This window comes from Leiobunum rupestre, chromosome 1 (assembly GCF_980474605.1).
Source record: "Leiobunum rupestre chromosome 1, qqLeiRupe1.1.hap1, whole genome shotgun sequence".
Lineage (NCBI taxonomy): Eukaryota > Metazoa > Arthropoda > Arachnida > Opiliones > Sclerosomatidae > Leiobunum > Leiobunum rupestre.
In genome coordinates, this window is record NC_143384.1 from 55,179,394 (window position 1) to 55,205,839 (window position 26,446).

Sequence of the window (26,446 nt, forward strand, 5' to 3'; positions counted from 1 at the left end):
AAATGGTCTGAGAAACAAGATCGAGGTGGTTTAATATTTTTAAACGAAAAGGGAATGGAATTTTTCCTTCAAATAGACCAGACATTAGCACCCCATTACCAAGCGGGAAAAATTTTAGCTGAAAACAACAACAGAAATGAGGTAATTTTAAAGGAACTGCATTCTGATATTGAAATTATTACGAAGTGGAGAGATTTGTGGAGTAATGAAAATAATTCAAAAGAAGCATTAGCCAAATGTTTCAGCATTCTGCTTAATTGCTACCTAAAAGGTTTTAAAAACCAAATTAGACATAAAATACAAGAAGTAAAAAAATCGAGTCTAAACAAAACGGGCATACGCAATGAACTAAAAGTGCTTAGTAATAAAAGATAAATTAATATTTAAAACATTATTTTATTAACTTTCAAAGTGATTAAAATGGTTTTGTTCCTAGTATAAAATGGTTTTATAAATTCAATCTCCTTCTCATTTCTGCTAACTGAGCTTTTCTTTTCTTTTTGGTATTACTTATACAGTTTCCGTTCTTTGCACTTAGAGCTACTGAACCCATAAGTTTTATTCGTTTTTCATTGTGGTGCTATTTCTCAATCGTAGGATTTTCTCCAGAGCCTGATGCAGCTCTTTGCTTACCGAAATAATGCTCTAGGGGGTCTTGATTGAACTTGTACGTGAATACCGATGGAGCCCCTTTGGAGATCAAAAACTTAATAGCTGATATGGTTGAATACACTAAAAATTAAACCTATTTTAGATTCAAGGAAATTATATTTTTGCACTGGTCAATCTCGGGTGCTCCTAGATTTTTGTATTTTAAACAATGATGTTGCAGAATTAAGAAAATAAACCCTTTTGGAAATTCCGAGATTGATCAGTTTGATGCGCTATAGCATTCTATTTACCAGTGATGCGAATTCCACACAGAGTGTCTTTACTGAGGAGCCTTTTAGATTTTTCCAAATCATCTTTCTCCTCCATTGAATTCGCCTCTTGTTCCCATTCATCTAAGTATTTAAGAAATTCTTTTTCCAGCCACTACAAGTAAAATATACATTAGATCATTACCCTTCGTTTACCTTGTTTACTACATACTTCAAATCTTATATCACTGCTACTTTGAAAAGGCTCTAATGCAGGCTTCCGTAATCTAACTCCGTCAGTTGAATTTGAAATGTTCAGGATGTCAAAGAATTTATCAAAAAATCTGATAAATTTTACAGTTTCTTCAGCACGTTCCCCAACTATATCTTCCATGGCATTGGCCACCGAGGAACTTAATGCTTGAGTGGCAAGCTTTACTCTCATGCGAGAGAATGGAGTTAAATGAATGTGGTTATAGGAAAGTTTTGGTACCTTTCGTAAAATTGCCTTATTATCTGCTTGGAAAGTTTCGTTAAAATGATCCCATAAAATAAGTTTTCCATTTTTTTTCAATTGTCTTATTAATTTAAAAGAACCATCTTTCTGCTTACTTAACTTTCCACTATTTTCCAAGCAATTACGAGCTGTTTTGATCAAATGGCATATATCGGATACAAAAAACAATGGCTCAAAATTGTTGTACATGTTAACTGTTCGGTAACCAATTTCATCACCATAAAGTTCCTTGTGATATGCTGTGCTGTCTCTAATTAGTTTTTGATTGACAGAGGCCTTATCGCATACTACTACTAATATTTTGAAACCCGCTCCAGATAGATGCTCTATTGCTTCCCATATGATGGAACAAATGTTCTCGGAATTCAATTTTGAACATGGAAAAAAGGCGTAAGGAAACTTTAAATCTGTTGTAATTCCACGTACCATTAGCTGTAGGACATGGTCAGCTAATGGTAAGCCTGGTAAAGCATCGCTTTTTTCATTAAATTCTGCTTCAGATGCTTTAATTTGGTTATTGAAATCATTAAGATTTGCGAAGCCAACTAATTACCCTGTGTGACTATGAAACACTATATCATCCTTAATCATAATTTCATCAATTATCAACGTGAAATATTGCTCGTGTTCCGGCATTTCCTCAGGTTTAATTTTCAGCCTCAATTCGTGCAGAGATTCTTCGTTGAATCCTGATTTTGCTCGTATATCTTTGGAATAGTTAAATAATGTTCTTTGCGATGGTAGAGTAAATACATTTTTAAAAGCCTCATAAGTTGATGGAGATTTGGCTCTTACATAAAGACACCACTGTATAATTGAAGGGTGCCATTTCTTAGGCCTAGATTTTTTGGATTTTATTAGTTTCAACTGTTCCTTCATTAATAATTTTTGAAATTTATTTGGATTCTCGAAAGGATTTTCTTTTAAAATATTTTCAAATTCTAAACTATCATCTTCTGATAACAGGATACCATCCGAGTTAATTTTTTTCCTTATTTTTTCTTGCAAGCCTTTAATTTGGCGTTTTAGGGCTTTGGTTTTAATCTTCATGGTTGTTATTCTCTTTTGTATTTCATCTTTGTTCATATATTTTAAATTTCTCCTTTTTTCTATTTTTATCGTATCTCCTGCCACAGTTTGTTTCTTCCGTTTCATCCTTCTTTGCAAATAAATTTTGGTTGTTCGGCAAGGTTGACAGAGATTCGTAAGCTTGCTTTTATACAGCTGCTGACAGTTTTTAGATCTCATAGAATCAGTTTGTTGACAATAATATGCTGATTTATAAAAAACGTTTTTACATGTTGAAATTATTTCGCCCCTTACTCCATTACAAACCTTCCATTTGTCAATTTTTGACATTATTCGAAGGAAATAGGTTCATCCATTATTACAGTGCCACTTGAAAAAAGAGAATGATCTTTTTGTAATTCTTTTCCAAAGGGATGTACAGATACTAGCAAGGATGATGATACACTAATTCTTATAAATAAGCTTTCATTGAACAATTTTTTAAAACCAATAGGTGTATTAAAATCTTCAAAATCTACGTTATTCATTAGCTCGAGGCACCATTTCATTTTTCTCAAATTTGCTGTTTGAAACATCAAGAAATCTTGAATTATCTTTTCAAGTTTGTTTTTGGTTTCAGGAAGTGTTATAGTATATGTAGAACATGTAACTGAAGGAGTAGTTGAAATATTGCCGGATAAAGATGATGAATTTAAAATAACTGAAGGGCTTGAAGAAATTACCGGCCCTATAGGCTCATGTTGAGATGGATCACACAACACACTCATCCCTTTTTTATGCAGATGTAATTAACATCAAGATTGCGTATAGCGGTTGTTTCTTGGTTTGCGGCTTTAAAACTTGACTGTACGATTCTTTGTTCACCCTCAAAAGAGCAACTCTGTAAATTACATACAATTACTCATAATCTCACTAAATCAGGTTTACCTAAATGTCACATTTTGAGAGAAAAATTCTTGCCAATAGCAAATAGTATTAAAATTGCAAAATAGTAACAAATAGTGGTTAATAAATAATAATAATTTATAGCAGTAAATTGATATAAGTAAGCCCAAACAAATGATTCAATTTTTTAAACATTTTCAAATTGTTAGTCTTAATTAACTAAAGATCAATTGTAAAAAACCTAGCTTACTGGCAATACTGACTCATCTCGGCTTAAAGAACCGGAATGTGACATTTCTATACCATCTTTTGGATTTAAAGATCTCGGTAAAATTTCTTTAACAGGCTCCTTTGAAAAAGGAAAAGTATTACAATCTTCAATATTAATTAAAACTCTTCTATCTATTGCGATTACTTACCAGTAATTTATATACTGTCGTATCTGGTATAGGGTCCGGATATTCATCTCTTGGGCCATTTCCACCAACAAAGTGTTTAGAGCAGACATAGTGGTGACTTTTTACTGTATCAGTTCTTATTTCTTTACGATTAATAGCAGAAATCCACTTTTTACATTTTACAGGATTTGTTTTAGGTTTTGGTACAGGGATAAAGTACACTTTTTTACTAATAATGTCCTTATTTTGGGAACGAGAGTGATTTTTACATGTACGATAAACGCAACTTTTAGGCATGACAAAAGGAAAATTTTACTAGCCAGGATTAATAATTATAAATTTATTTCAGTGCATGCCCAGTCCTTTACCATGCAAAGGCCTAATGCCAAGATGATACAAAATATAATAACTAACCTAAATTTTACCTACAGTAATATATGAAGGAATTATTAGTATTTAGCACTATTTGCTTCTAACTACAACGCTTGAATATTATTTACAATTTTTATAATGAAAAAATATAATTTTGGCTGGAGGACTTTGTTATTTCAACGCGCACTTGAGTTGACCCGGGGTCAATTTAACAAAATACTCCTGATTTGCGATAGATGGCGCTGAAAACGGTATTCTGTCCCATATTATTCCAAGAGGGGGTAGAAATTCCCCCCTACTTTCGGGGTCTCTCTGCTCACGCTGGGGAACAAAAAAATTCGTTCTAAACAACTCCCCTACTACTCCCTGCTGAAACCAGGTTCCTCGATTGGTATTTTCTTCCATATTTGGTGTTGTTCGTACTGTGGAAAGAAGAGATGCATCAATAGATAGTTAATTATAAAATCTATCTCGACAACCGTTTGGGTGCTCGATTAATGTGCTGAAGAATTCGAATTTTGAGTCACAGCAAACAAATTTCAGGTAAATTAAAATGCTACGATAATTTTCAAAGATATACTTCAGTTTAAACTATATATTAATTTCATATATGTGTATTTTACCCTAAAAAATATTGTTGACAAGCATCAATGTATAAAATTAATAAAATTATGATTTCTGAAAATTAATTGATGATTAAAAGTTTAATTAACAATTTTTCAAATTAATGTTTTCATAATTAGAGTTAACAATTTCTGACACCATGATTTCATTTACAGCTTAACAAAACTGAAAAATGGATTTCGTAAGTAAACAATCAATATTTCAAAAATTAAAATATATCTTACTTGGTGAAATACAACATAAACTGTGTTACGAACTACACTGAATAAATTGGCTAGTGTCCGAAATTCTCTAGGTGTCGCAAGTTTATATGGAGACATTCCAACCCCTATCTTCACCGTTATAGGTTTGCGCATAACTGTTCCTTCCATTTGGAGTTCACTTCTAATACACGAGCAGCTTTTCATAAAATTAAAATAACCATAAGGTTTTCATCTTCTCTGAGTAAAAACTCTTCCAAGCGTATTTTACGTTGATTTAAATTGGACAAAAGAAAGTATTTAAGAGCAAAATACAAATAAAACTGATGAGTTGCCCTATAGTATAATAGTTTAAGATTTTAACTATTATTGACAGATTTCCGAGGAAAGCAAAAATTTCTACACAATAATGATGAGCCGCAAAAGATGGAAAACGGCCTTTTGTTCAATTTATCACTAAAATTTTAACTATTGTAAATCAAATCACTTTATCTACATAATAATGTTTTTTATTGAAAGCTTTTCTAAAAGATTCTAACAGAATTAAACCAAAATATATCCGACAAAGAAAGCTATATCAATTGAGTTATCGATAAAATTTCAAACTCTTTAGACAAATCATTATTTATCTTGTCAGGACAAAACACACAAAAACACTTTGAAGTCTACTACAAGTCCCCTCTCGGTCGGCCAATAAACGTACAAGTATAGCTTGTGTTATTTATTTCCAGCAAGATTGTCTTTCTTCTACTTGAGGACAATGACTAGGTTGAGACGAAATTGATGGTTGATCACATTCCCCCTCATGCTTGAAGGGTAAGCTCCTTCCTTCTAAACAAAATCAACCCGGTATCTCATTGGTTCCCTGAAACTGAATGTCTTCCAATGCGATTAAAGCCCCCTCACTTCGGTAGAAGGGAAAACTAGACCATGATGACCTAGGATCGTTTCAAGATAGTCATTCTCCTTTACTATCATGAATACTTTATTGTTTCCGTAGAAATGTCATAAATATGGTGTTGTAATTTTCAAACATTCTTCAGGTAACGTGTCATTATATGACGACAGTCATTCTTCTCCGGAGTCTCAAGGCTGTTGGCTCGTCGCTCTAACTCCTCTGTTTCTCAAGTTTCCCCTGTTTACGAAATGAATAAACAGGTTTTCGTGTTGTGGTTGATGATCGCGCTTGTCAGTGCTCAGTATTTCGAAAACTCCCGTACTTTCGAAAATGGATTACTAATTCAAAATGGTATTTCTGGATTTATGTATTTTATCATTAATTTATTTCCATAATATTTATTGTTGAGAGCATTTCAATAAATAAAATTGTTACGGTATTTCTTATTTCGAAGATTTGATTATGAATTTGTAAGTATGGGACGAAAATATATATCGCAGATTCTATTGAATTTACTTCATAGAAAATATTGTCGCAATTTTACCTAACAAAGAAATAAGTAGTTTTAAATTTAACAAGTTAAAATAAAACAACAATTATCTGTTGAGAAAATGAAATATTTTTATTTCTATCTTAGTATTTTGAAATACGCTTTTTTATATTGAATAGCCCATTGGAACATTTTGTCAGTAGGCCCTACCATCTAGCGGAATGTGTTTCAATCCCTCGTTTCATTTTATCTACAATTTTCAAATTAGACTGATCTCTGTTGAAACAATTATTCTAGATAAAATACTTTTAGAGTAAATGGACTGTTCAAGCAACTTGAGAAATCATGTATACAGCGTCTTTCAAAATATAAAGAACCTTTCAATATAGGTATTATAAAAATAAAGCGTTTTTTAAATGATAAAATAGTCGTTCAAAATAAAAAGCGTCTTTCAATACACAAAAATGGTCTTTCAATGCATAAAATGTGTGTCAATATATGAAATGGGTTTTTCAATATTTAAAAATAGTCTTTCAATATATAAAAGGGCCATTAAAAATAAAAAAGAACATCAAAACCTTTATATTGAAAGTCTTTTTTTTTAAGAAAATCTTTTTTTATTGGGCTACAAAGGATCAGATAATCGTAGGAAGTTTATGAAAGAAACTAATTTGACACAAATTTGGAATTGCAGATGAAAAAAGAAATGGTATTCGAAAAAACGCCAGATCAACAGTTACTGGTAAGAAACAGTTATTGATATTGACCGCTGTACAAAAAAAGCAGATTTGTCAAGCATTGGGATTATTTGCGAGTACAGCAAAATTTAAAAAAATCATTTATCATTCGTTATCTTTATTTATATACCCCCGTACTGTAAAAATCGTTTATCAGAAGAAATGATGGTTATATACACCAGAGATCATGACGCCACGTGAAAGCTTCCTAGAAACCGATGTGGCAAAAATGGTTTACTTAAAGGGCCACTGAATCGATTTACATTTTGTGGGTAATGCTCTATAATCGAGGAAGCGAGAAGGTATTCAGACGAAAAGGGTGAAGCCAGCTGAGATTCAGCCCAAATTTTTGAAACGATTCTGTTGTCCTTTAAGTTAAAGGAAATATCAAGTTCCATATTTACGGCGCATCATCAGATTTCACATTCCGGCCACAGAAGCTAGGGCAACTGGCTCTAGTTACTTATTAGTAGGTGATGTTTAGCTTTAGAATATACTCCATTTAAAGGGAATAGAAGATAGATCGAAAAATCATCTGCTTACACGTGCTTCTACTTGTTGTGGACGTAAATAGAGCCAAAAACGATTAGCTCAGGTTACACTTGTTGGCGGAAATGTGACATTCTGTTATCTCCACCATGAGCACGAGATTTTGTATAGTCTTCAAGTTAACCATGCATTAATTTTATTACATTTGATAATATTGTAATATAATTTATCAACCATTTTCTTGGCAGCTCAAGAGGAAAAGAAAAAGCTAGACGAAGCGCGAAGAGATACTCTTAAGGTTCGTTGCGTAGTTGGTACCAGATAAACAATTTATTTCACTTGGCGGAATAAATTTTCCGGGGGCTCTATACTCAGTAATCAATCGAAGACAGAGATTTCATTTTATTGTTCATTATCAGATAATATCTTGTATTACTATGCATTATCTGCATTACTTATATATTTTATGTTTAGCCAAATAAGCATTATCTGCATTACTTATATATTTTATGTTTAGCCAAATAAGCATTATCTGCATTACTTATATATTTTATGTTTAGCCAAATAAGCATTATCTGCATTACTAATATATTTAATGTTTAGCCAAATAAGCATTATCTGCATTACTAATATATTTTATGTTTAGCCAAATAAGCATTATCTGCGTTACTAATATATTTTATGTTTAGCCAAATAAGCATTATCTGCATTACTCATAAATTTTATGTTTAGCCAAATAAGCATTATCTGCATTACTAATATATTTAATGTTTAGCCAAATAAGCATTATCTGCATTACTAATATATTTAATGTTTAGCCAAATAAGCATTATCTGCATTACTAATATATTTAATGTTTAGCCAAATAAGCATTATCTGCATTAGTGATATATTTTATGTTTAGACAAATAAGCATTTTCTGCATTACTAATATATTTAATGTTTAGCCAAATAAGCATTATCTGCATTACTAATATATTTAATGTTTAGCCAAATAAGCATTATCTGCATTACTAATATATTTAATGTTTAGCCAAATAAGCATTATCTGCATTACTAATATATTTTATGTTTAGCCAAATAAGCATTATCTGCATTACTAATATATTTTATGTTTAGCCAAATAAGCATTATCTGCATTACTAATATATTTTATGTTTAGCCAAATAAGCATTATCTGCATTACTAATATATTTTATGTTTAGCCAAATAAGCATTATCTGCATTACTCATAAATTTTATGTGTAGCCAAATAAGCATTATCTGCATTACTAATATATTTAATGTTTAGCCAAATAAGCATTATCTGCATTACTAATATATTTAATGTTTAGCCAAATAAGCATTATCTGCATTACTAATATATTTTATGTTTAGCCAAATAAGCATTTTCTGCATTACTAATATATTTAATGTTTAGCCAAATAAGCATTATCTGCATTACTAATTTATTTAATGTTTAGTCAAACAAGCATTATCTGCATTACTAATATATTTTATGTTTAGCCAAATAAGCATTATCTGCATTACTAATTTATTTAATGTTTAGCCAAATAAGCATTATCTGCATTACTAATATATTTAATGTTTAGCCAAATAAGCATTATCTGCATTACTAATATATTTTATGTTTAGCCAAATAAGCATTATCTGCATTACTAATATTTTTATGTTTAGTCAAATAAGCATTATCTGCATTACTAATATTTTTATGTTTAGTCAAATAAGCATTATCTGCATTACTAATATATTTTATGTTTAGCCAAATATTTTGTATTACTAAGCATTATAAATGTTAAAATTTCGATCCATGGTAAATGATACTTCATGGATATTTAAAATATATTTATATAAATATATTTTAAATATCCATGAAGTATCAGCTCCTTTTATATTGATTTATTTTTAAATTACTAAGCATTATCTGCATTACCAATATATTTTCGGTATAGCCAAATAATGTCTTTGTAATATATCATTTGAAAAATATTCTATCATTTGAAAAATAATCTATCATTTGAAAAATAATCTATCATTTGAAAAATAACCTATCATTTGAATAATAATCTATCATTTGAAAAATTATATCTAGCATTTGAAAAATAATATCTAGCCTTGAAAAGTAATATCTAGCTTTGGAAAAATAATATCTAGCATTGGAAAAAATATATCGTGCATTGGAAAAATAATATAGTATTTCTAAAATAATATTGTAAAACCGGGTTGTATGCATTGACTGAGCATCAAACAGCTCAGCTGACCCATGGCAAAAACTAGTAAACGCTATTTTTTAAATTCGAGATAATTAGGTTTTTTTATTAAGAATTACATTACTTCTTAAAGTAATGTAAGTGGTATTTACGGTATATTCAGATGGCGAGTTTTTGCGGGATAGTAAGCCTTTCTTAATATCGGATGCTCAATTAGAAAGATATCAAGCTTAGTTTCGCCAGAATTTATTGAACAGTAGGTGGGGTGGCGGAGTGGTTAGCACTTTCGCCTCGCAGCAAGAGAAGCCGGATTCGATCCCAGCTTGTTTCACTGGGTGAAAAGTCGGAACAACTCCTTCTGCGTTGAGTTTGCAAGTTATCTCCCGTCTGGTTTAAGGGGTTTTCCCCCGAGCTCTTCGGTTTCCCCTTCCATAAAAACTCGTTGAGGTTAACGGTAATAGTTAGTGTAGGGAGCTGTTGGTTTGCCACCACTCTCCTACGCATTGCAACCCGGCCACCTGAATTAATGGCTTCAAACGTCGCTTGATGACTTAGGCCTAAGGTGGTGCCTTGGGTATTAGCCTAGCTGATTATTATTATTATTAGTTATCGGTTATAGTAAAAGTTTTAAGTAAAACTAAGTTGGCGTTGGGGGAAACCCATTGAATTGGGAATACTACCGCTAGAATGACATAAGCGCGTTCGGGATTCGTGGTTTCGCGAAACAAATTCTGTTATTTCGAGCTCAGGCAAACTGGCCGTCTCGGCGGATTGGGTAGCCTGCTGTGGGGCGGCGAGCCTCCATATGCGGGCACGGCGGTCCTGTTTCCCGGCCTTTTGGGGCCCACCGGGATCTCCGTTGCCAGCTATGCCGGGTTACTTGGGCTGCTGTGTGCTCGTCGTTCCCCTTTAGGAGCTCTTTCCAAAGGGTTTGGCTCCTTACCTTCATAGGTAGGGTGTCGGCTGGAGTTGCTATAGCATCCATTCTAAATCCCACTGCTGTGTGCGAAGTGGGGATTGGTCCACCCATTGCTGCACCTTCTGCTGGGTTGAGTGTCTTGCGTCAAAGGTGAGACCATCAGTAGTGGGGTTCTGCTACCCATGCTGGATTTGTCACCTGTCCGGGCTTGGGGACGCTGGCGTAGGGTACTATGATGATAGGCCTCCGGTGGTATGGTCTTGTTTACTAGGTACACCGGGCTATAAATTCTGACACACTGTTATTTCGAGCTAGCGCACTCAGCTGTCAACTCTATCATTTTACGGGTAGCACCATCTATCACTTTCCAAGTACATTAGTACTATTAATTCAATTGTATAGTATATAGTTCTCGCGGCTAACAGCGGATGGCACCACCGACAAATGATAGTGTTTTCAATTTTGAAAAATTTGTTTCGCGGAAGGCAGATTGAAATTGTCATTCTAGCGGTACTATTCCCAATTCAATGGGGAAACCCCGTGTACAAATCGCTACCTGAGAGGATAGTTCAAGCAAGTCGATATATATCCGTGACTTTTCAAAGAATTTTCAAAAAAATAATACTCAAGCGTTTCTACAAGTTTTATTAGATTATTATTTCAATTATGGGGTTTTTAGACTTAAGCTTCGCATTCTGGTAGCAACTACCACGGTTCATTCATTCTTGTTTGAAGGTTAAATTAACATAGAACCCAGTTTGATATTGACCAAACCACGCTACGATAAGTACATACAGATTATTGTCTATTCTTATACTATATACCTTTCTTTGTTTGCAGAAACTCACTCAAAATGGACGGCATTGATTATGAAACGTTCTAAACAAAAAGAATTGCATTATTTTTAAAATAAAAGTGTTTGTAAATTAAAAAAACTACTGTAAAATATATTTCGATAGTTTTTAGAAACATTTTTTATCTTTCCATGTTTACTTTTTATTAAAATGATTTTAATGATGACTAGTTTTGCTATGTTTAAGCTTACTTAACCAAAATGTGGGATCCACCAATTTGAACACTTTTGATTGGTTTGTTTGTTAGCTAGCTATAGCGATAAAAATATCATTTCTTTCTTCAAAATAGTAGTTTGTATATGGCCAGCCAGAAAAGATCGTAACAAGTTGGCAAGCCAAAATATACCTCTCCTCGGAAGAATGGTCCTTAGTGGTATTAATTTCTCGAGACGACCCTTAAAGATATCTCCGCAATTCAGAGTTATTTACTAAAAACGTAATATCGGTTCAATCCCGCCTGGTATAAAATTTTAATTTTAATTAAAATAATTGAGACGAAACAACCGAGTTTAATTTATTCAGAATATTATAAATTAAGTAGTTACAACAGCGATTTAGACTTACTAAAACAATGCACAATTGAATTTAACCCTATTTACAGAACAAGTTTATCAGTTAAATATAATACGAAGCAAATTTTAATGAAATAAATATCTACAGAGGCAGAAATACATATTTCTGACAGAGGGTATTTGTATTTTTCTCGCTTACGACATACTTGCCTCATCTTTAACGCTCATTTTATTTCAACACTCGCCCTTGATGAAGATACCGCAGAATAGCTATATTCGATATCTGGTAGTGGACGACTCGTAGACTTCCGGTTGACGTTGTGGCACATACCGCATGAAAAAGACCAATACCATCCAATTTCCAATATCATATAATGACTCGCACACCCAGGAAATCAATCACTGCATTAGGAATCGTAGATGTCCAAGTATCCACACCAATAAAAAATGTATTAACAAGAAGCGAAAAACTTACCATCACAAAGCACAGAAAGCCACTTGACTAAACCACAGCTCGTATATCAATAAATGACCGTAGACGGAATAGTTAGTGCGACACCTTACCATTAACAAACAGGAATTTTCGACGTTATTATCATGAAACCGGATAAGCTAAACAACACGACCTACACACTATAAAGTCTCCTCCAAAACTTGACGTTTTCGGGGAAACAAAATAATCTCAAAAAACCAAAGATAAAAATATAAGATCAAAGAGTAGACAAAAAACAACATTATCTCGATCAGTAAAAATAACATACGACCCTTCCTTTGCCTAAAACCCAGACACATATTATATTAAAAAAAGAGTATCCGCAAAAAAAAACCTACTGACAATTAAGGAGTTTAACAACCTCATTGAATAATATATTACAGATTTATAACACAACATAAAAGGAATCAATAACACAGCGGCAACGAATCAAAGTCCTAAAACCGCGCTCCCGGTTCAATTCCCGACGAAATAAAAACAAGTTCGCAAAAATTAAAAAACAAAGTTCAATATAAAATATCCACAGATATTGTATTCATCCGTTTAGTAACAAAACCCGACTTATCATAATGGTTCCTTTACTTTAATATTTTCCTTAAGGAAATCAATGGCTCGGCGGTGAACTATCAGTATGGTAATTAAATAAATATTTAATTAATATAATTTATAAATATTTAATTAATATAATTTATAAATATTTAATTAATATAATTTATAAATATTTAATTAATATAATTTATAAATATTTAATTAATATAATTTATAAATATTTAATTAATATAATTTATAAATATTTAATTAATATAATTTATAAATATTTAATTAATATAATTTATAAATATTTAATTAATATAATTTATAAATATTTAATTAATATAATTTATAAATATTTAATTAATATAATTTATAAATATTTAATTAATATAATTTATAAATATTTAATTAATATAATTTATAAATATTTAATTAATATAATTTATAAATATTTAATTAATATAATTTATAAATATTTAATTAATATAATTTATAAATATTTAATTAATATAATTTATAAATATTTAATTAATATAATTTATAAATATTGAATTAATATAATTTATAAATATTGAATTAATATAATTTATAAATATTTAATTAATATAATTTATAAATATTTAATTACATATAAAACTAATATAATTTATAAATATTTAATTAATATAATTTATAAATATTTAATTAATACAATTTATAAATATTTCATTAATATAATTTATAAATATTTCATTAATATAATTTATAAATATTTCATTAATATAATTTATAAATATTTCATTAATATAATTTATAAATATTTCATTAATATAATTTATAAATATTTCATTAATATAATTTATAAATATTTCATTAATATAATTTATAAATATTTCATTAATATAATTTATAAATATTTCATTAATATAATTTATAAATATTTCATTAATATAATTTAATTAATATAATTTATAAATATTTAATTAAATATAAGATTAATATAATTTATAAATATAAGATTAATATAATTTATAAATATAAGATTAATATAATTTATAAATATAAGATTAATATAATTTATAAATATAAGATTAATATAATTTATAAATATAAGATTAATATAATTTTAAATATTTAATTAATATAATTTAATTAACATAATTTATAAATATTTAATTAAATATAAGATTAATATAATTTATAAATATTTAATTAAATGTAAGATTAATATAATTTATAAATATTTAACTAAATATAAGATTAATATAATTTATAAATATTTAATGAAATATAAGATTAATATCATTTACAAACATTTAATTAAATAAGATTAATATAATTTATGAATATTTAATTAAATATAAGATTAATATAATTTATAAATATTTCATTAAATATACGGTTAATATAATTTATAAATATTTAATTAAATCAAGAATGTATTTATTTATACTCAGGGAGAATGAATATGTCGAGATTATTTTTAGCGTTTCTCCAATTACACGAAATCTTGCTCTATTTCAATTAAACCAAAATTTCATACTCTATTAAATACGCTTCCGATAAAGCTGAAGGTCTACTTTTCAATGAAGCTTAATAAGCGTCGGTGGTTCTGTGGTAGAAAGTCCGCCTGCCAAGTAGGAGGTCTCGGGTTCAAATCCCGCCAGATGCGATCGCAAATTGATACTAAGACGAATACCGTGAACAATTGGTGGAAACCCTGCCATTGGACGTTGAGAGGTTGCCATAACACTCAGCACTCGGACCGTCCCAAAGTCAATAAGAAGGAGTTGGAGAGAGCGCACCCATAAAAACTGGCGCGACGGTGAGCGTAAACAAATGTAACCAAACGCAACGTAATCGCAAATTTAGCCGTTAACGCATACCAACCTTTAAACTGCTAAAACGGTTATTCGACTGCGTACGCAGTGATCCAAGAAACTGCGTACGCAATGATTACCCTTTGCCCCGAAAATGTGAACGCGTTCGCAGGCCTGACCGACAGACAGACTGACACGGTGGTTGTATAACCCCTCCAAGGGTACAAAGTCCCCTCGGAGAGGTAAAAACCACTTTCACATACTGAAAATTGAAGTATATAACTATATATTTTCATTTTCTCGATAATTCTTTAAAAAATTAATTGGTGGACGATCTCAATTTTTATTTACGGTTAACTCGTTAAAAACATGGCAAGGATCAGCATTTTCTGGCAAACATAAAATTCTGTTACCGGTCCCGTCACTCCCGTGACTCCGTCTACTACTCGACTTCTTTCTGTCATGTGAGTCGTGATGTTTGAGGCTTAGAGCCTGGCGCTCAGTACAATCGTCTCCGTCCTACCTTTCACAAGCCTTTAATTCGTAACGGAGACAATGCCTTGTGGAAGGTAGGACGAATACGAAGTAGAGTTCTAGAACGTCTGGTGGGTGATTTGGATGGTGTAGGCTAGAGACTACTGTTCACAGCTTTTCTCCACTTGAGTCCACTTTTTTCTAGCTAGCGGCCACACTCTTTAACCGTAAAACTGAAGCTAACCCAGGTAGCAACAGCACGTGTAGATTTGGTGGATACTAGGTTATTATAGTGGAACAGACGTGTGGATAAATATAACACGTGGCCTACACGTGTTGATTTCGGTTACCGTACACCAAATGAAGTTCGTGCACAAATACTCGTGGCCTACACATGTTGGTTTCGGTTACCATCCACGAAAAGAAATTCGTGCACAAATACTCGTGCCCGACACGTGTTGGTTTCGGTTACCGTACTCGTAAAGAAATTCGTGCACAAATACTTGTGGCCTACACGTGTTGGTTTCGGTTACCGTACACGTAAAGAAATTCGTGCACAAACACTTGTGGCCTACACGTGTTGATTTCGGTTACCGTACACGTAACGAAATTCGTGCACAAATACTTGTGGCCTACACGTGTTGATTTCGTTTACCGTCTACGTAAAAAATTCGTGCACAAATACTCGTGGCCTACACGTGTTGATTTCGGTTACCGTCTACGTAAAAAAATTCAGGCACAAATACTTGTGGCCTACACGTGTTGATTTCGGTTACCGTACACGTAAAGAAATTCGTGCACAAATACTTGTGGCCTACACGTGTTGATTTCGTTTACCGTCTACGTAAAAAATTCGTGCACAAATACTCGTGGCCTACACGTGTTGATTTCGGTTACCGTACACGTAATGAAATTCGTGCACAAATACTCGTGGCCTACACGTGTAGGTTTCGGTTACCGTCCACGTAACGAAATTCATGCACAAATACTCGTGGCCTACACGTGTTGGTTTTGGTTATCGTCCACGTAACGAAATTCGTGCAGAAATACTCGTGGCCTACACGTGTTGGATTCGGTTACCGTACTCGTAACGAAATTCGTGTACAAATACTCGTGGTCTACACGTGTAGGTTTCGGTTACAGTACACGTAACGAAATTCGTACACAAATACTCGTGGTCTACACGTGTAGGTTTCGGTTACCGTACACGTAAAGGTATTCAAATACAAGTGGTCTTCACGGGTTTTTCTGGTTTAAAATAAAACACCAATGCCGTATAGTATTTCACGTTTGCAAAATGGTCTACAGGAGGGTGTGTTTGCTTAGTGTACCGCACAAAATATAATTAATAAGGCACTTAATTAAAATCTAAGTACATGGTAAATTATCATAGGCGAAGATATTATGAAATGTAATATTTTAACCTAATGTTTATTTTACAAAGTTCTGTTTTTCATTCAGGCTGTTAAATAAGTGTTATTGAGGATTTAGTTATATTTATGTCAGTGTTAAGTATCTAGTTTTTTTAGGCCCTTACCCAAGTAGCAAAGCCACGTGTAAATTTCATGGATATTTGGTAAATGTTCCTTTGGGTTGCCGAACACGAAATTAAATTAGTGTAAATTTACACGTGACCTACGCGCGTTGATTTGGGAGATTTAATTAGTGTAAATGTATACGTGATCTACGAGTGTTGATTTGGGTTACCATAAACGAAATTAAATTATTGTAAATTTACACGTGACCTACGCGTGTTCATTTGGGCTACCGCACACGAAATTAATTTATTGTAAATTTACACACGATGTACGCGTGTTGCTTTGGGTTACCATACACGAAATTAAATTGGTGTAAATTGACACGTGAGCTACACGTGTTGATTTGGGTTACAACACGAAATCAAATTAATTAATTAAATTTACAAGCGATCTCGGCGTGAATGGAAGATATACCACGGAATTTAACTTTTGTAATGTGTCACTCCATCTTGTAAATATAGTACACTATCTAAGGTATGCCTTTTTGTAATAGAGTCTAATAGAAGAATACTTTAAAAAAAAAGATATCAAAATAAATTACTAAACATAATTAGTACAAATCACGTATAAAATTTATATATTTAAAAATGAGTATAAAATTAATTTGATTAAAGAAATTTAAATTAAAAAGTACTCTAATAAAATGAAAAATACAGAGAACAATGTAATCGTTTAAATAAATAATTATTGACCACTTAATACTGTAACCTCAACAAATTAACACCAAAAATGAAAATTACTTTCCTCGAACTTCAATGCCAAGACTCGAACCTGTGCCCTGTCAAATATCAATCATTAGACGAGTATCTTAACTAGTCTATTACACCCTATGTTGCTTCTAAAACGAACAACAACGAGTCTATCACCATCGACGAGAGTGACGCCGCGCAGTGGTCGTACGTACCATCGTAGCCATTTTACTTTTCTCTGCTAAGCGATAGAACAGGATAAATTCGGTCGGTGTATTAGTTTAATTAATAGCATAAAAATTTGTATATTATGATAAATCCTTCAAGCAAGAATTCACCAAAGGTAGGCATGAACCTTTTTATTAAACTGTAAATTATGTTATATTCTTATGGTTAAATTAATTTTTGTAATTTCCTGTCCGACCGCATGGTAACTTTCGCTAAATAATACATAAAGGACATATTTCATGGCACTAAGGTAAATATATTTTTATGCTTTTTAATAAAATAAGTCATTGATTGGTTGGATTAATTACTAAAGCAAAAGTTCAACTTTATTATTACTTATGTATATTTAAAAACCTTGTTATGGTTTGTTGGTGGCGAAAAAGTCAGATATGGTGGTGTAGTCTAGAGAGTGGTTATATTTTTGTTGCTTTTAAATTGAAATTAAGAGTTAATTTCAGTATTTAATACTTCTAATGGGAAAATCTCTTGCATGAAAACCTTAAAAAGGTTTGTTGATGGTAGCAAAGTCTGTTATGGTGGTGTAGTCTAGAGAGCAGTTACATTTTTGTTGATTAGAAATTGAAATTAAGAGTTAATTTCAGTATTTAATACTTTTAATGGGAAAATCTCTTGCATGAAAACCTAAAAAAGGTTTGTTGATGGTAGCAAATGCTGTTATGGTGGTGTAGTCTAGAGAGCAGTCATATTTTTGTTGATTAGAAATTGAAATTAAGAGTTAATTTCAGTATTTAATACTTTTAATGGGAAAATCTCTTGCATGAAAACCTTAAAAAGGTTTGTTGATGGTAGCAAATGCTGTTATGGTGGTGTAGTCTAGAGAGCAGTCATATTTTTGTTGATTAGAAATTGAAATTAAGAGTTAATTTCCGTATTTAATACTTTTAATGGGAAAATCTCTTGCATGAAAACCTTAAAAAGGTTTGTTGATGGTAGCAAATGCTGTTATGGTGGTGTAGTCTAGAGAGCAGTCATATTTTTGTTGATTAGAAATTGAAATTAAGAGTTAATTTCCGTATTTAATACTTTTAATGGGAAAATCTCTTGCATGAAAACCTTAAAAAGGTTTGTTGATGGTAGCAAATGCTGTTATGGTGGTGTAGTCTAGAGAGCAGTCATATTTTTGTTGATTAGAAATTGAAATTAAGAGTTAATTTCCGTATTTAATACTTTTAATGGGAAAATCTCTTGCATGAAAACCTTAAAAAGGTTTGTTGATGGTAGCAAAGTCTGTTATGGTGGTGTAGTCTAGAGAGCAGATACTTTTTTGTTGATTAGAAATTGAAATTAAGAGTTAATTTCAGTATTTAATACTTTTAATGGGAAAATCTCTTGCATGAAAACCTTAAAAAGGTTTGTTGATGGTAGCAAAGTCTGTTATGGTGGTGTAGTCTATAGAGCAGTTATATTTTTGGTAATTTCAGTATTTAATACTTTTAATGGGAAAATCTCTTGCGTGATGTCATTTAAGATTTTATTGACCAAAGATTTAGTAATTAGTAAGAATACTTATTTAATTTGTTTTTATATTTGCTTACATTAATTAAATCATTATAATTGACCAAAATGTTTGAATTTTAAAGGTGCTGTACGAGTAAACATTTGCTACATTAAAGCCCAGGAAACGGATATTGAAGATATCATTATAGAATGGTTGAAACAAGCACCAATAGAATTTAAAGCTCGAGGGCAAAGGTAAAAAACAAAACCAAACCTTAAACGCTGAACAACAAAAGGAGAACAACAAGAACAATGAGGATTGCTAAAAGTAATCATCTTGTTAAAATTTTGAATTTCATTTGACAAAATTGCCTGTTAAGTTTATTTGACTAATTTTTAATCAAAGGAAAACTGATTCGTTCATAATTGTACCACTATCCCACTACAATAAATTGTTTATTATACGATTTTTCGTTATGAATTTGGTTGTTTGAACTTGTTTCTTAAACAGTAGAAAAATATTAATAAGGCCTTATTGTATCGTTTATTTTCGATGTCAAATAATCACCGCAAAATATTTGTCAGTAATTAACTATTAGACAAGTGTTTGATTGGTGTTGAGGAAGTGAAAGTAGGGTGTTGAGGAAGTGAAAGTAGGGTGTTGAGGAAGTGAAAGTAGGGTGTTGAGGAAGTGAAAGTAGGGTGTTGAGGAAGTGAAAGTAAGGTGTTGAGGAAGTGAAAGTAGGGTGTTGAGGAAGTGTAAGTGGGGTGTTGAGGAAGTGTAAGTGGGGTGTTGAGGAAGTGTATAATAAGTGTTTGGGTGGTGTTATTTAAGTGTAAGGTTGGTGTTCGAAGGGTGTTATTCTAGTGTTAACAAGTGTAACATTGGTGGTTAAAAGGTGTTAAGATAGTGTAAAGTCCGTATTTGAAAGGTGTTGAATAGGCATTTTTACTCGTGTTGTATGGTCTTAAGGAAGTGTAAGTAGGGTGTTGAGGAAGTGTAAGTAGGGTGTTGAGGAAGTGTAAGTAGGGTGTTGAGGAAGTGTAAGTAGGGTGTTGAGGAAGTGTAAGTGGGGTGTTGAGGAAGTGTATAATAAGTAATTTTGTGGTGTAATGTAAGTGCAATTTATTTATTTTAGTGTTAACAAGTGTAACATTGGTGGTTAAAAGGTGTTAAGATAGTGTAAAGTCAGTAATTGAAAGGTGTTGAAGAGGGGTTTTTAGTTTTTTACTCGTGTTACTCACGTGGATAATAAATGCGTACACACGTGGATTAGGCGGACATGATCCATCGTGGACACACGTGAAATAAATTATTTCAAAGCTCGTCTAACTCACGTGGATGATAAATGCGTACACACGTGATATAGGTGGACATGACCCATCGTGGACACACGTGGATGTAACACGTGAAATAAATTATTTCAAAACTCGTGTTACTCACGTGGATAATAAATGCGTACACACATTATTTAGGCGGACATGATCCATAGTGGACACACGTGGATGTAACACGTGAAAAAAATTAATTCAAAACTCGTGATTTTGCTACTCTAACGAATCTTCTGAGGCAGTGGCAGTCAAGCGCGCGGAATTGAGAATTTGTGCATATATGATTCAACACAAAGTTGCTTTTTTATCAGCTGATACCCTCTTCGAACTTTTAAAATCATGGTTTCCCGTCTCGCAAATAGCACAACAGATAAGATTAAAAAGAACGAAATTGACATCTCTTTCAACCAATGTGATTGGAGTATTTCATAATTGTGAATGCCCAGGTTTATACATTTTCAATTGTATTGGCCACCAGGGGCGTACCGAAGAGAGTACGTTTGGGGGGGAGGTAAGTTAAATTTGCCAAGTAAAAACCAAAGTTTGTCAAGTCGCCTAAGTTTGGATTGTTACGGTAGATTTCAATTTAATTGTTTCATTAAAATTATAAACGGTGGCGCCATCCGCTGTTAGCGGCAGGAACTATATACTATACAATTGAATTAATGGTACTAATGTACTTTGGAAGTTATAGATGGCGCCACCCGTATAATGATAGAGTTGACGGCTGAGTGCGCCGACTGGAAATTTCAGAATTTGTTTCGCGAAACCACGACTACCGAACGCGCCTATGTCATTCTAGCGGGACTATTCCCAATTCAATGGCGAAAACGGCTCGGCTTCTAGTTATATTGAGTGAAGCATTTGCGTACTCTCTTTATATATAAAGGAGATACACGAAGAAGAAAACAGAGATTGAACGATGTTACAGCAATTTAAAAATCCCATCAAACCCACTTACTATTTTCTCGTCGTGTAACCCGCTGTAGTAAAAAATAGATACATTTCATCCTGACGAATACTAGTTGTTGTTTAACTGAACTGCTTTGAATAACTGGAATTATTCATACCGAAATATAACATAAACAATTCAAACACTTATTACAGAAATATTAACGTAAGAACAACCGACACTGTATCACACCATATGATCACACGTTATCTTTATCCAACGCAACTTTAGGAATATTGGCTAGTGAAATTTTCACTTTCCTAAAGAATATCACTATAATATTCACGACTTACCTAATTTTCCCTAAAAAAAACTGTAACATCTACTATAGAAATTAAAACTATTTTTATAAATTTTATACAGATTGCCAAATTTAACGTAGAAAATGAACACTGAAATAATAACGAACAAGTTGGAACAACCGATATTCTCTATCACGCGTCTATCTGCCTTTCAATTTTATAAGGTGCTGTAGGAAAAATGACTATTTAAAAAGGTTTTACCACAAGGCTGAACTAAAGTTCCGACACACTAGCTGCCTAGCGTAGAATTCAGGTCTTGAAAGTTATACATAAGGAGAAGCAACTACATAGAAATCTCAAACATAGTTAATGACTTTAGGGAAATAAATTGCTGGGAAATTCTAAATGATTTGTTTACTATCGATTTAGGAGTTTTTTTAATTTACTAACATGTTTCACAATTTTCCTTTTGCCAAGTCCACCTCGATTTGCCAACTCTACAAGACTTTGGGGGGGGGGAGCCCCCCCCCCCGCCCCCCCCCCCAAAGGTACGTCCCTGTTGGCCACTCCCTTGCTATATGCACAAATTAAGTATGCAAAAAACTCCCGAGGAGGTGTGAAGATTTATCAAGAAACATTTATAACCTTTTGAAAAACAGTTCAAAAAGGTTGTCTGAGTTTAAGCAATTTCAAGAACTATTAGATTTGGAAGTGCATCTTTTTCTCTATCCATCGCAAACTAGAAGGTTGTCTCTTATCGCTGTAGTGGATCGTAATTTTGAGCAATGGAAATCTTTACAATTTCTTTTTAGCAACATGTGGAATCGAGAAAAATTAGTTGCTACTGAAAAAATACATAAAAGCTTCCAACAGTAAACACTTGGAAATCATACGTTTATGACAAATCCTAATCACATTTCTTTAACAAATTTATCACAAACCGTCATTCTATCTAAAGTCTTTCAAATAATACTATTTTATCGGGAAAAGCGAGTTATCAGAAACTGATAACCTACTGTTAGTTCCGAGCTCTCTTCGGTGGTCGTTTGACGCAGCCGGAGATTATCTTGAAAATACTCCCCCAGACTTCAAACATTTGGAGCTTTCGCGAAAAGATTTTGCAAAGTCCTGAAGTGTCAATCGTAAGTTTCGATATTTCTCCATTATGTTTAACGAAAGTTAATGAACCGGTGGACTGTATGAGCGCCCACATGTCTTCTGCATTTTAGTGTGTGGCATATCCTACAACGCCAACACCCGTTTGAAGGAGTACTATTTAGCAGAAGAAAATAGGGGAAGTACGTTTCTGTAGCTTTGAGCCATAGAAGTCGTCGTGTGACCCACGAAAATGCCTTTTTACGCATAATAAACCAAACTGAAAAAGGAGTTCCACTTTTGTTTTGATTCAACTGGGCTATAAACGACGAAAGCAAATACGCCTTAGCTCAATTAGCAGAGAATGAGAAGGACATTATGTTACAATTGTTCTATTTAAGAAAAATTGATTTTTTAAACGATGTATTCATCCGCGATTTCCCGCCAAACCGTTTTGGCGCGAAAATTCGTGAAAAGTGACGCCTTTCCAAAGCTGACTAGAAGCGTACTTCCCCCTATTTTCTTCTGTATTTAGCCAATGTCTTTGAAGAACTGAATAAAATCAATTTGGTCAATAAAGTTAGGGTCTCTCCAGCCAAGCAAGTGTCCCTTCTCAAAGGTGACGCTAAAGTCAGTGCCGTAACGACGAAATATGGAAATCAAAGCCCAGGAAAGGGCTCTACTCAGTTTTTATTAATTTCTTTTTATTCCAAATTCAAACGGATAATTTTCTGAGATCAGTTTTTAACTTCAATCATTCAACAGAGAGCTCAAGTTCTTCTTGCGCCAAAGGCAAAGTTTATATTTAAACAAGTTGGTGTTTTTGCGCTACAATCATCTTTGAATTATGAAGAGTAGATTATTGGGCGTTCGTTTAGCTGCTGATGGAACAATGTATGAATTTAAGACGATCGATTCAAAGATCCACCTTCCAGATTCGCATTTGGGGTCAGAGTGCAGCGTGTGGGGAAAGCTGATCGAGTGGGGGAGAAATTACCTTGGAAACCAAACATTTTGGCAAATAAGCACAATTCGACGGAAAAAAGAGTCGTGTTTATTATTATTACACTCGCTAGTTACGAGTAAGCCTAGCGCTCTAGTGGAAACCAAGCTTACGAGAATGGTTTGGCCTCGACCCTATGGGATGCTCCAGCACTGCCATGATACACACGGCAGTATCTGTATTCAATTATTAACATTTAAGTACAACATGATATCTAAAGTAAACAAAATATTAAATACTCAAAATAAGTATAAATGGACCAGTATAGAGGAAATATTTAATTATGAACCTGTTTAGATTGTTTTAAAGTTAATAAAAACCACATATGAACTGTAATGCAGTTAAAGTACGCGAAAAAGTAGAAAAGTCCATAATAAAAATTAACTTCTTTACACCTCCTTTTCAGAAGGAGTAAAAATAGTAGCCCTAATCTTCCAGAACAAGAGAATAGTTCATAGGCCGGAGTAGTTCTAATCCCCGGAAGAGGCGAATAAAACGTTTTAGGGGAAAAAAGTGTACACTTTTAGACCAATAACAGGTGAAAAAAACTACCTAGTATGTCGGGTCGTATCGGTCCTTATGTCTTCTTAATTGTATAGTTTATTCTTTGGACTCTTGGTCCAGGGCATTATTAAAGTAGCCGTTCGGATTACCACAGCTGGACGTTGTCACTTCTCCGGCAGTGGACACTGACGATTGGCAATGTATAATTATTTAATATATTTTAGAGAATTTGCTTGACTTTATTTTCAATAAGCACTAGCCTTTATAAGTTTGCGGCACCGAAAAGGGACCGAATTTTATTTCAAAAATTTAAATTTTCCCATGGAAAACAGCGCATATCCTTGAAATATCTCAGTCCCGAATCTGATTTCTAGATTTAAATTAAGATTTAATTATTTCCTTGTTTAAAATGTAAATAAATGCTAAATGAAAACCCAGTTTCCTACCGTCTTTCTCTTTACACAATGAAGTCTACCACAATTCGTCCTATGTTCTGTCCGACCAACACCGAAGTCCCAACGCTGAAAGGGGAAGTAAAACATTGCGAGTTCAGTAGACTTCATCTAGTTTATAAAATAGGTACACTAACTGTGATTAAAATTATTATTAGTAATAACTAAGTTTTAACAGTTCATCTAAAAGTGGCATTAAAAGGATTTGTTAAACGTCAGTGGTCAGTCTGAAACCTTGATTCGTCGCTTTTATTTAATTTTAGTTACTCCACGAAAACCTTTAACTTAAATCAAATCAAGGATCTCTTGATTTGAACCATTTTTTCAACAAAGGATTCATTTTACCTGGAAACCTTATTGTAATTTTGAATAATTTAGAAAAAAAATGTCTTCTATTTTTTTTGGGAATTTTAATGCTGCTCCTACTTATGCCAAGAAACTTTTTTGTTTCTTCCATTATTTTCGCAAGACGAAACTGCGTATTTCCTACCCATTATGATTAAAGAACTCACAAAAGAAACCTTTATTGTGTTAATTTAGAGTTTTCAGATATACATGACTTTAATTTAAAAAAACGCGTTTTCAAAATTTTTCTTAAAAACGCGTGTTTTCCCTCTTCAATTAAAAAGTTAAAATTATAATAGTTCACAAAGTCGCTAATAGCTGGCGGCAGGGGCCATCGAAGAATTTTTCATTTAAATAGTTGCATTTTTCGCTCATAGGTGGCTTTTGTCGTAGTTGATAACCCTCCCATGATTTTCGTTCCTATCTTCACTAATGCTGTGTTAAAGCCTATGGGGAAAATTTGAACTGGGGCTCTAGATAGTATTATTCCCAACTCAATGATAAAAACAGACGACGACGAATATAAAATTGAAAGACGAAGACAGAATAAATTGCGAAACTAAAGGCGCTAGATATGCGAAATACCAAGTTGCCAGATTCATAATGAATAGTACTGCCCAAATACCTTCAACTGGGAGGCAGATAATGTGGATGACCATTTTATCGATGGACCTTGAGGACGACCACGAATGCCTCAACGGCTGGTTGTTATTCGCTAACGAAAACTGCGTATACGCACTCTTTAGGCGGTACGCGAAAACTGTAACAGGTCGCGCATTAGCAGATGCTGTTTAGCGTAGGAGGGAATTTTGAATTAAATTTGAAGATAGTTAATATTTTGTGTCAACGTTATGGATAAATAGGAAGCTATTAAAGGTTAAAATTATCATTTTAATTCATATACTTTTTTTACTCAAACCATTACTTGATTTGCGGTGATTATAATGTGAAGGTTTCATTAAAGTTTGAGTACCAGTGGAGTGAACATTTAGTGAAGTATTATTCTGCTCTTGTAAAACTGTATCAACAATAGTCAAAATAGACTGATTCGTCGTCAATTCTTTCAATTTAATGTCATTTTCCACGTATTTAATGTTGAGATTATTGACATCCTCAGTTTTAAGTTCAGTTACCTCATCAGTCATCACACTTCTCCCTAGAAATATTATTTATGTTATATTCCGAGCTTTTGATCTGCTCCAATCCTGTGATTTAATTTCAATTCTCATTAGATTTAAGATCAACCGTCTTCATATTAAGTTCTTTATTTGTACTTAGAACAAATAGTCAGGTCGTCAAGCCTTGTTAGAGTCA

The 26,446-nt window shown here is 32.7% G+C and overlaps 1 protein-coding gene and 1 long non-coding RNA gene across 2 annotated transcripts; one reads left to right on the forward strand and one right to left on the reverse strand.

The window, feature by feature from the left end:
- Positions 1 to 3,030: 3,030 nt before the first annotated feature.
- LOC149963285 (C-terminal-binding protein 1-like) lies at positions 3,031 to 4,509 on the reverse strand. The gene is made up of 3 exons (XM_090170542.1): positions 3,711 to 4,509; positions 3,542 to 3,640; positions 3,031 to 3,286 (listed from the first exon to the last, which is right to left on the reverse strand). The coding sequence occupies exons 1-3, from the start codon at positions 3,984 to 3,986 to the stop codon at positions 3,170 to 3,172; spliced, it is 492 nt and encodes a 163-aa protein (XP_090026668.1). The 5' UTR covers positions 3,987 to 4,509; the 3' UTR covers positions 3,031 to 3,169.
- A 331-nt stretch (positions 4,510 to 4,840) lies between these two features.
- Positions 4,841 to 11,608, forward strand: LOC149963286 (uncharacterized). The gene is made up of 5 exons (XR_016480201.1): positions 4,841 to 4,866; positions 5,929 to 6,134; positions 6,968 to 7,015; positions 7,748 to 7,797; positions 11,469 to 11,608. It is a non-coding gene; the product is annotated as an uncharacterized LOC149963286 (long non-coding RNA).
- The last annotated feature ends 14,838 nt before the right edge of the window (positions 11,609 to 26,446 follow it).

Excerpts from the sequence above, each read along its gene's own strand:
- LOC149963285 (XM_090170542.1), bottom strand. The coding sequence starts at position 3,986 with ATGCCTAAAAGTTGCGTTTATCGTACATGTAAAAATCACTCTCGTTCC. Across the intron at positions 3,641-3,710 it reads CGACAGTATATAAATTACTG|GAGCCTGTTAAAGAAATTTT; the intron begins GTAAGTAATCGC and ends CCTTTTTCAAAG. Across the intron at positions 3,287-3,541 it reads GAGATGAGTCAGTATTGCCA|AGTTGCTCTTTTGAGGGTGA; the intron begins GTAAGCTAGGTT and ends TGTAATTTACAG.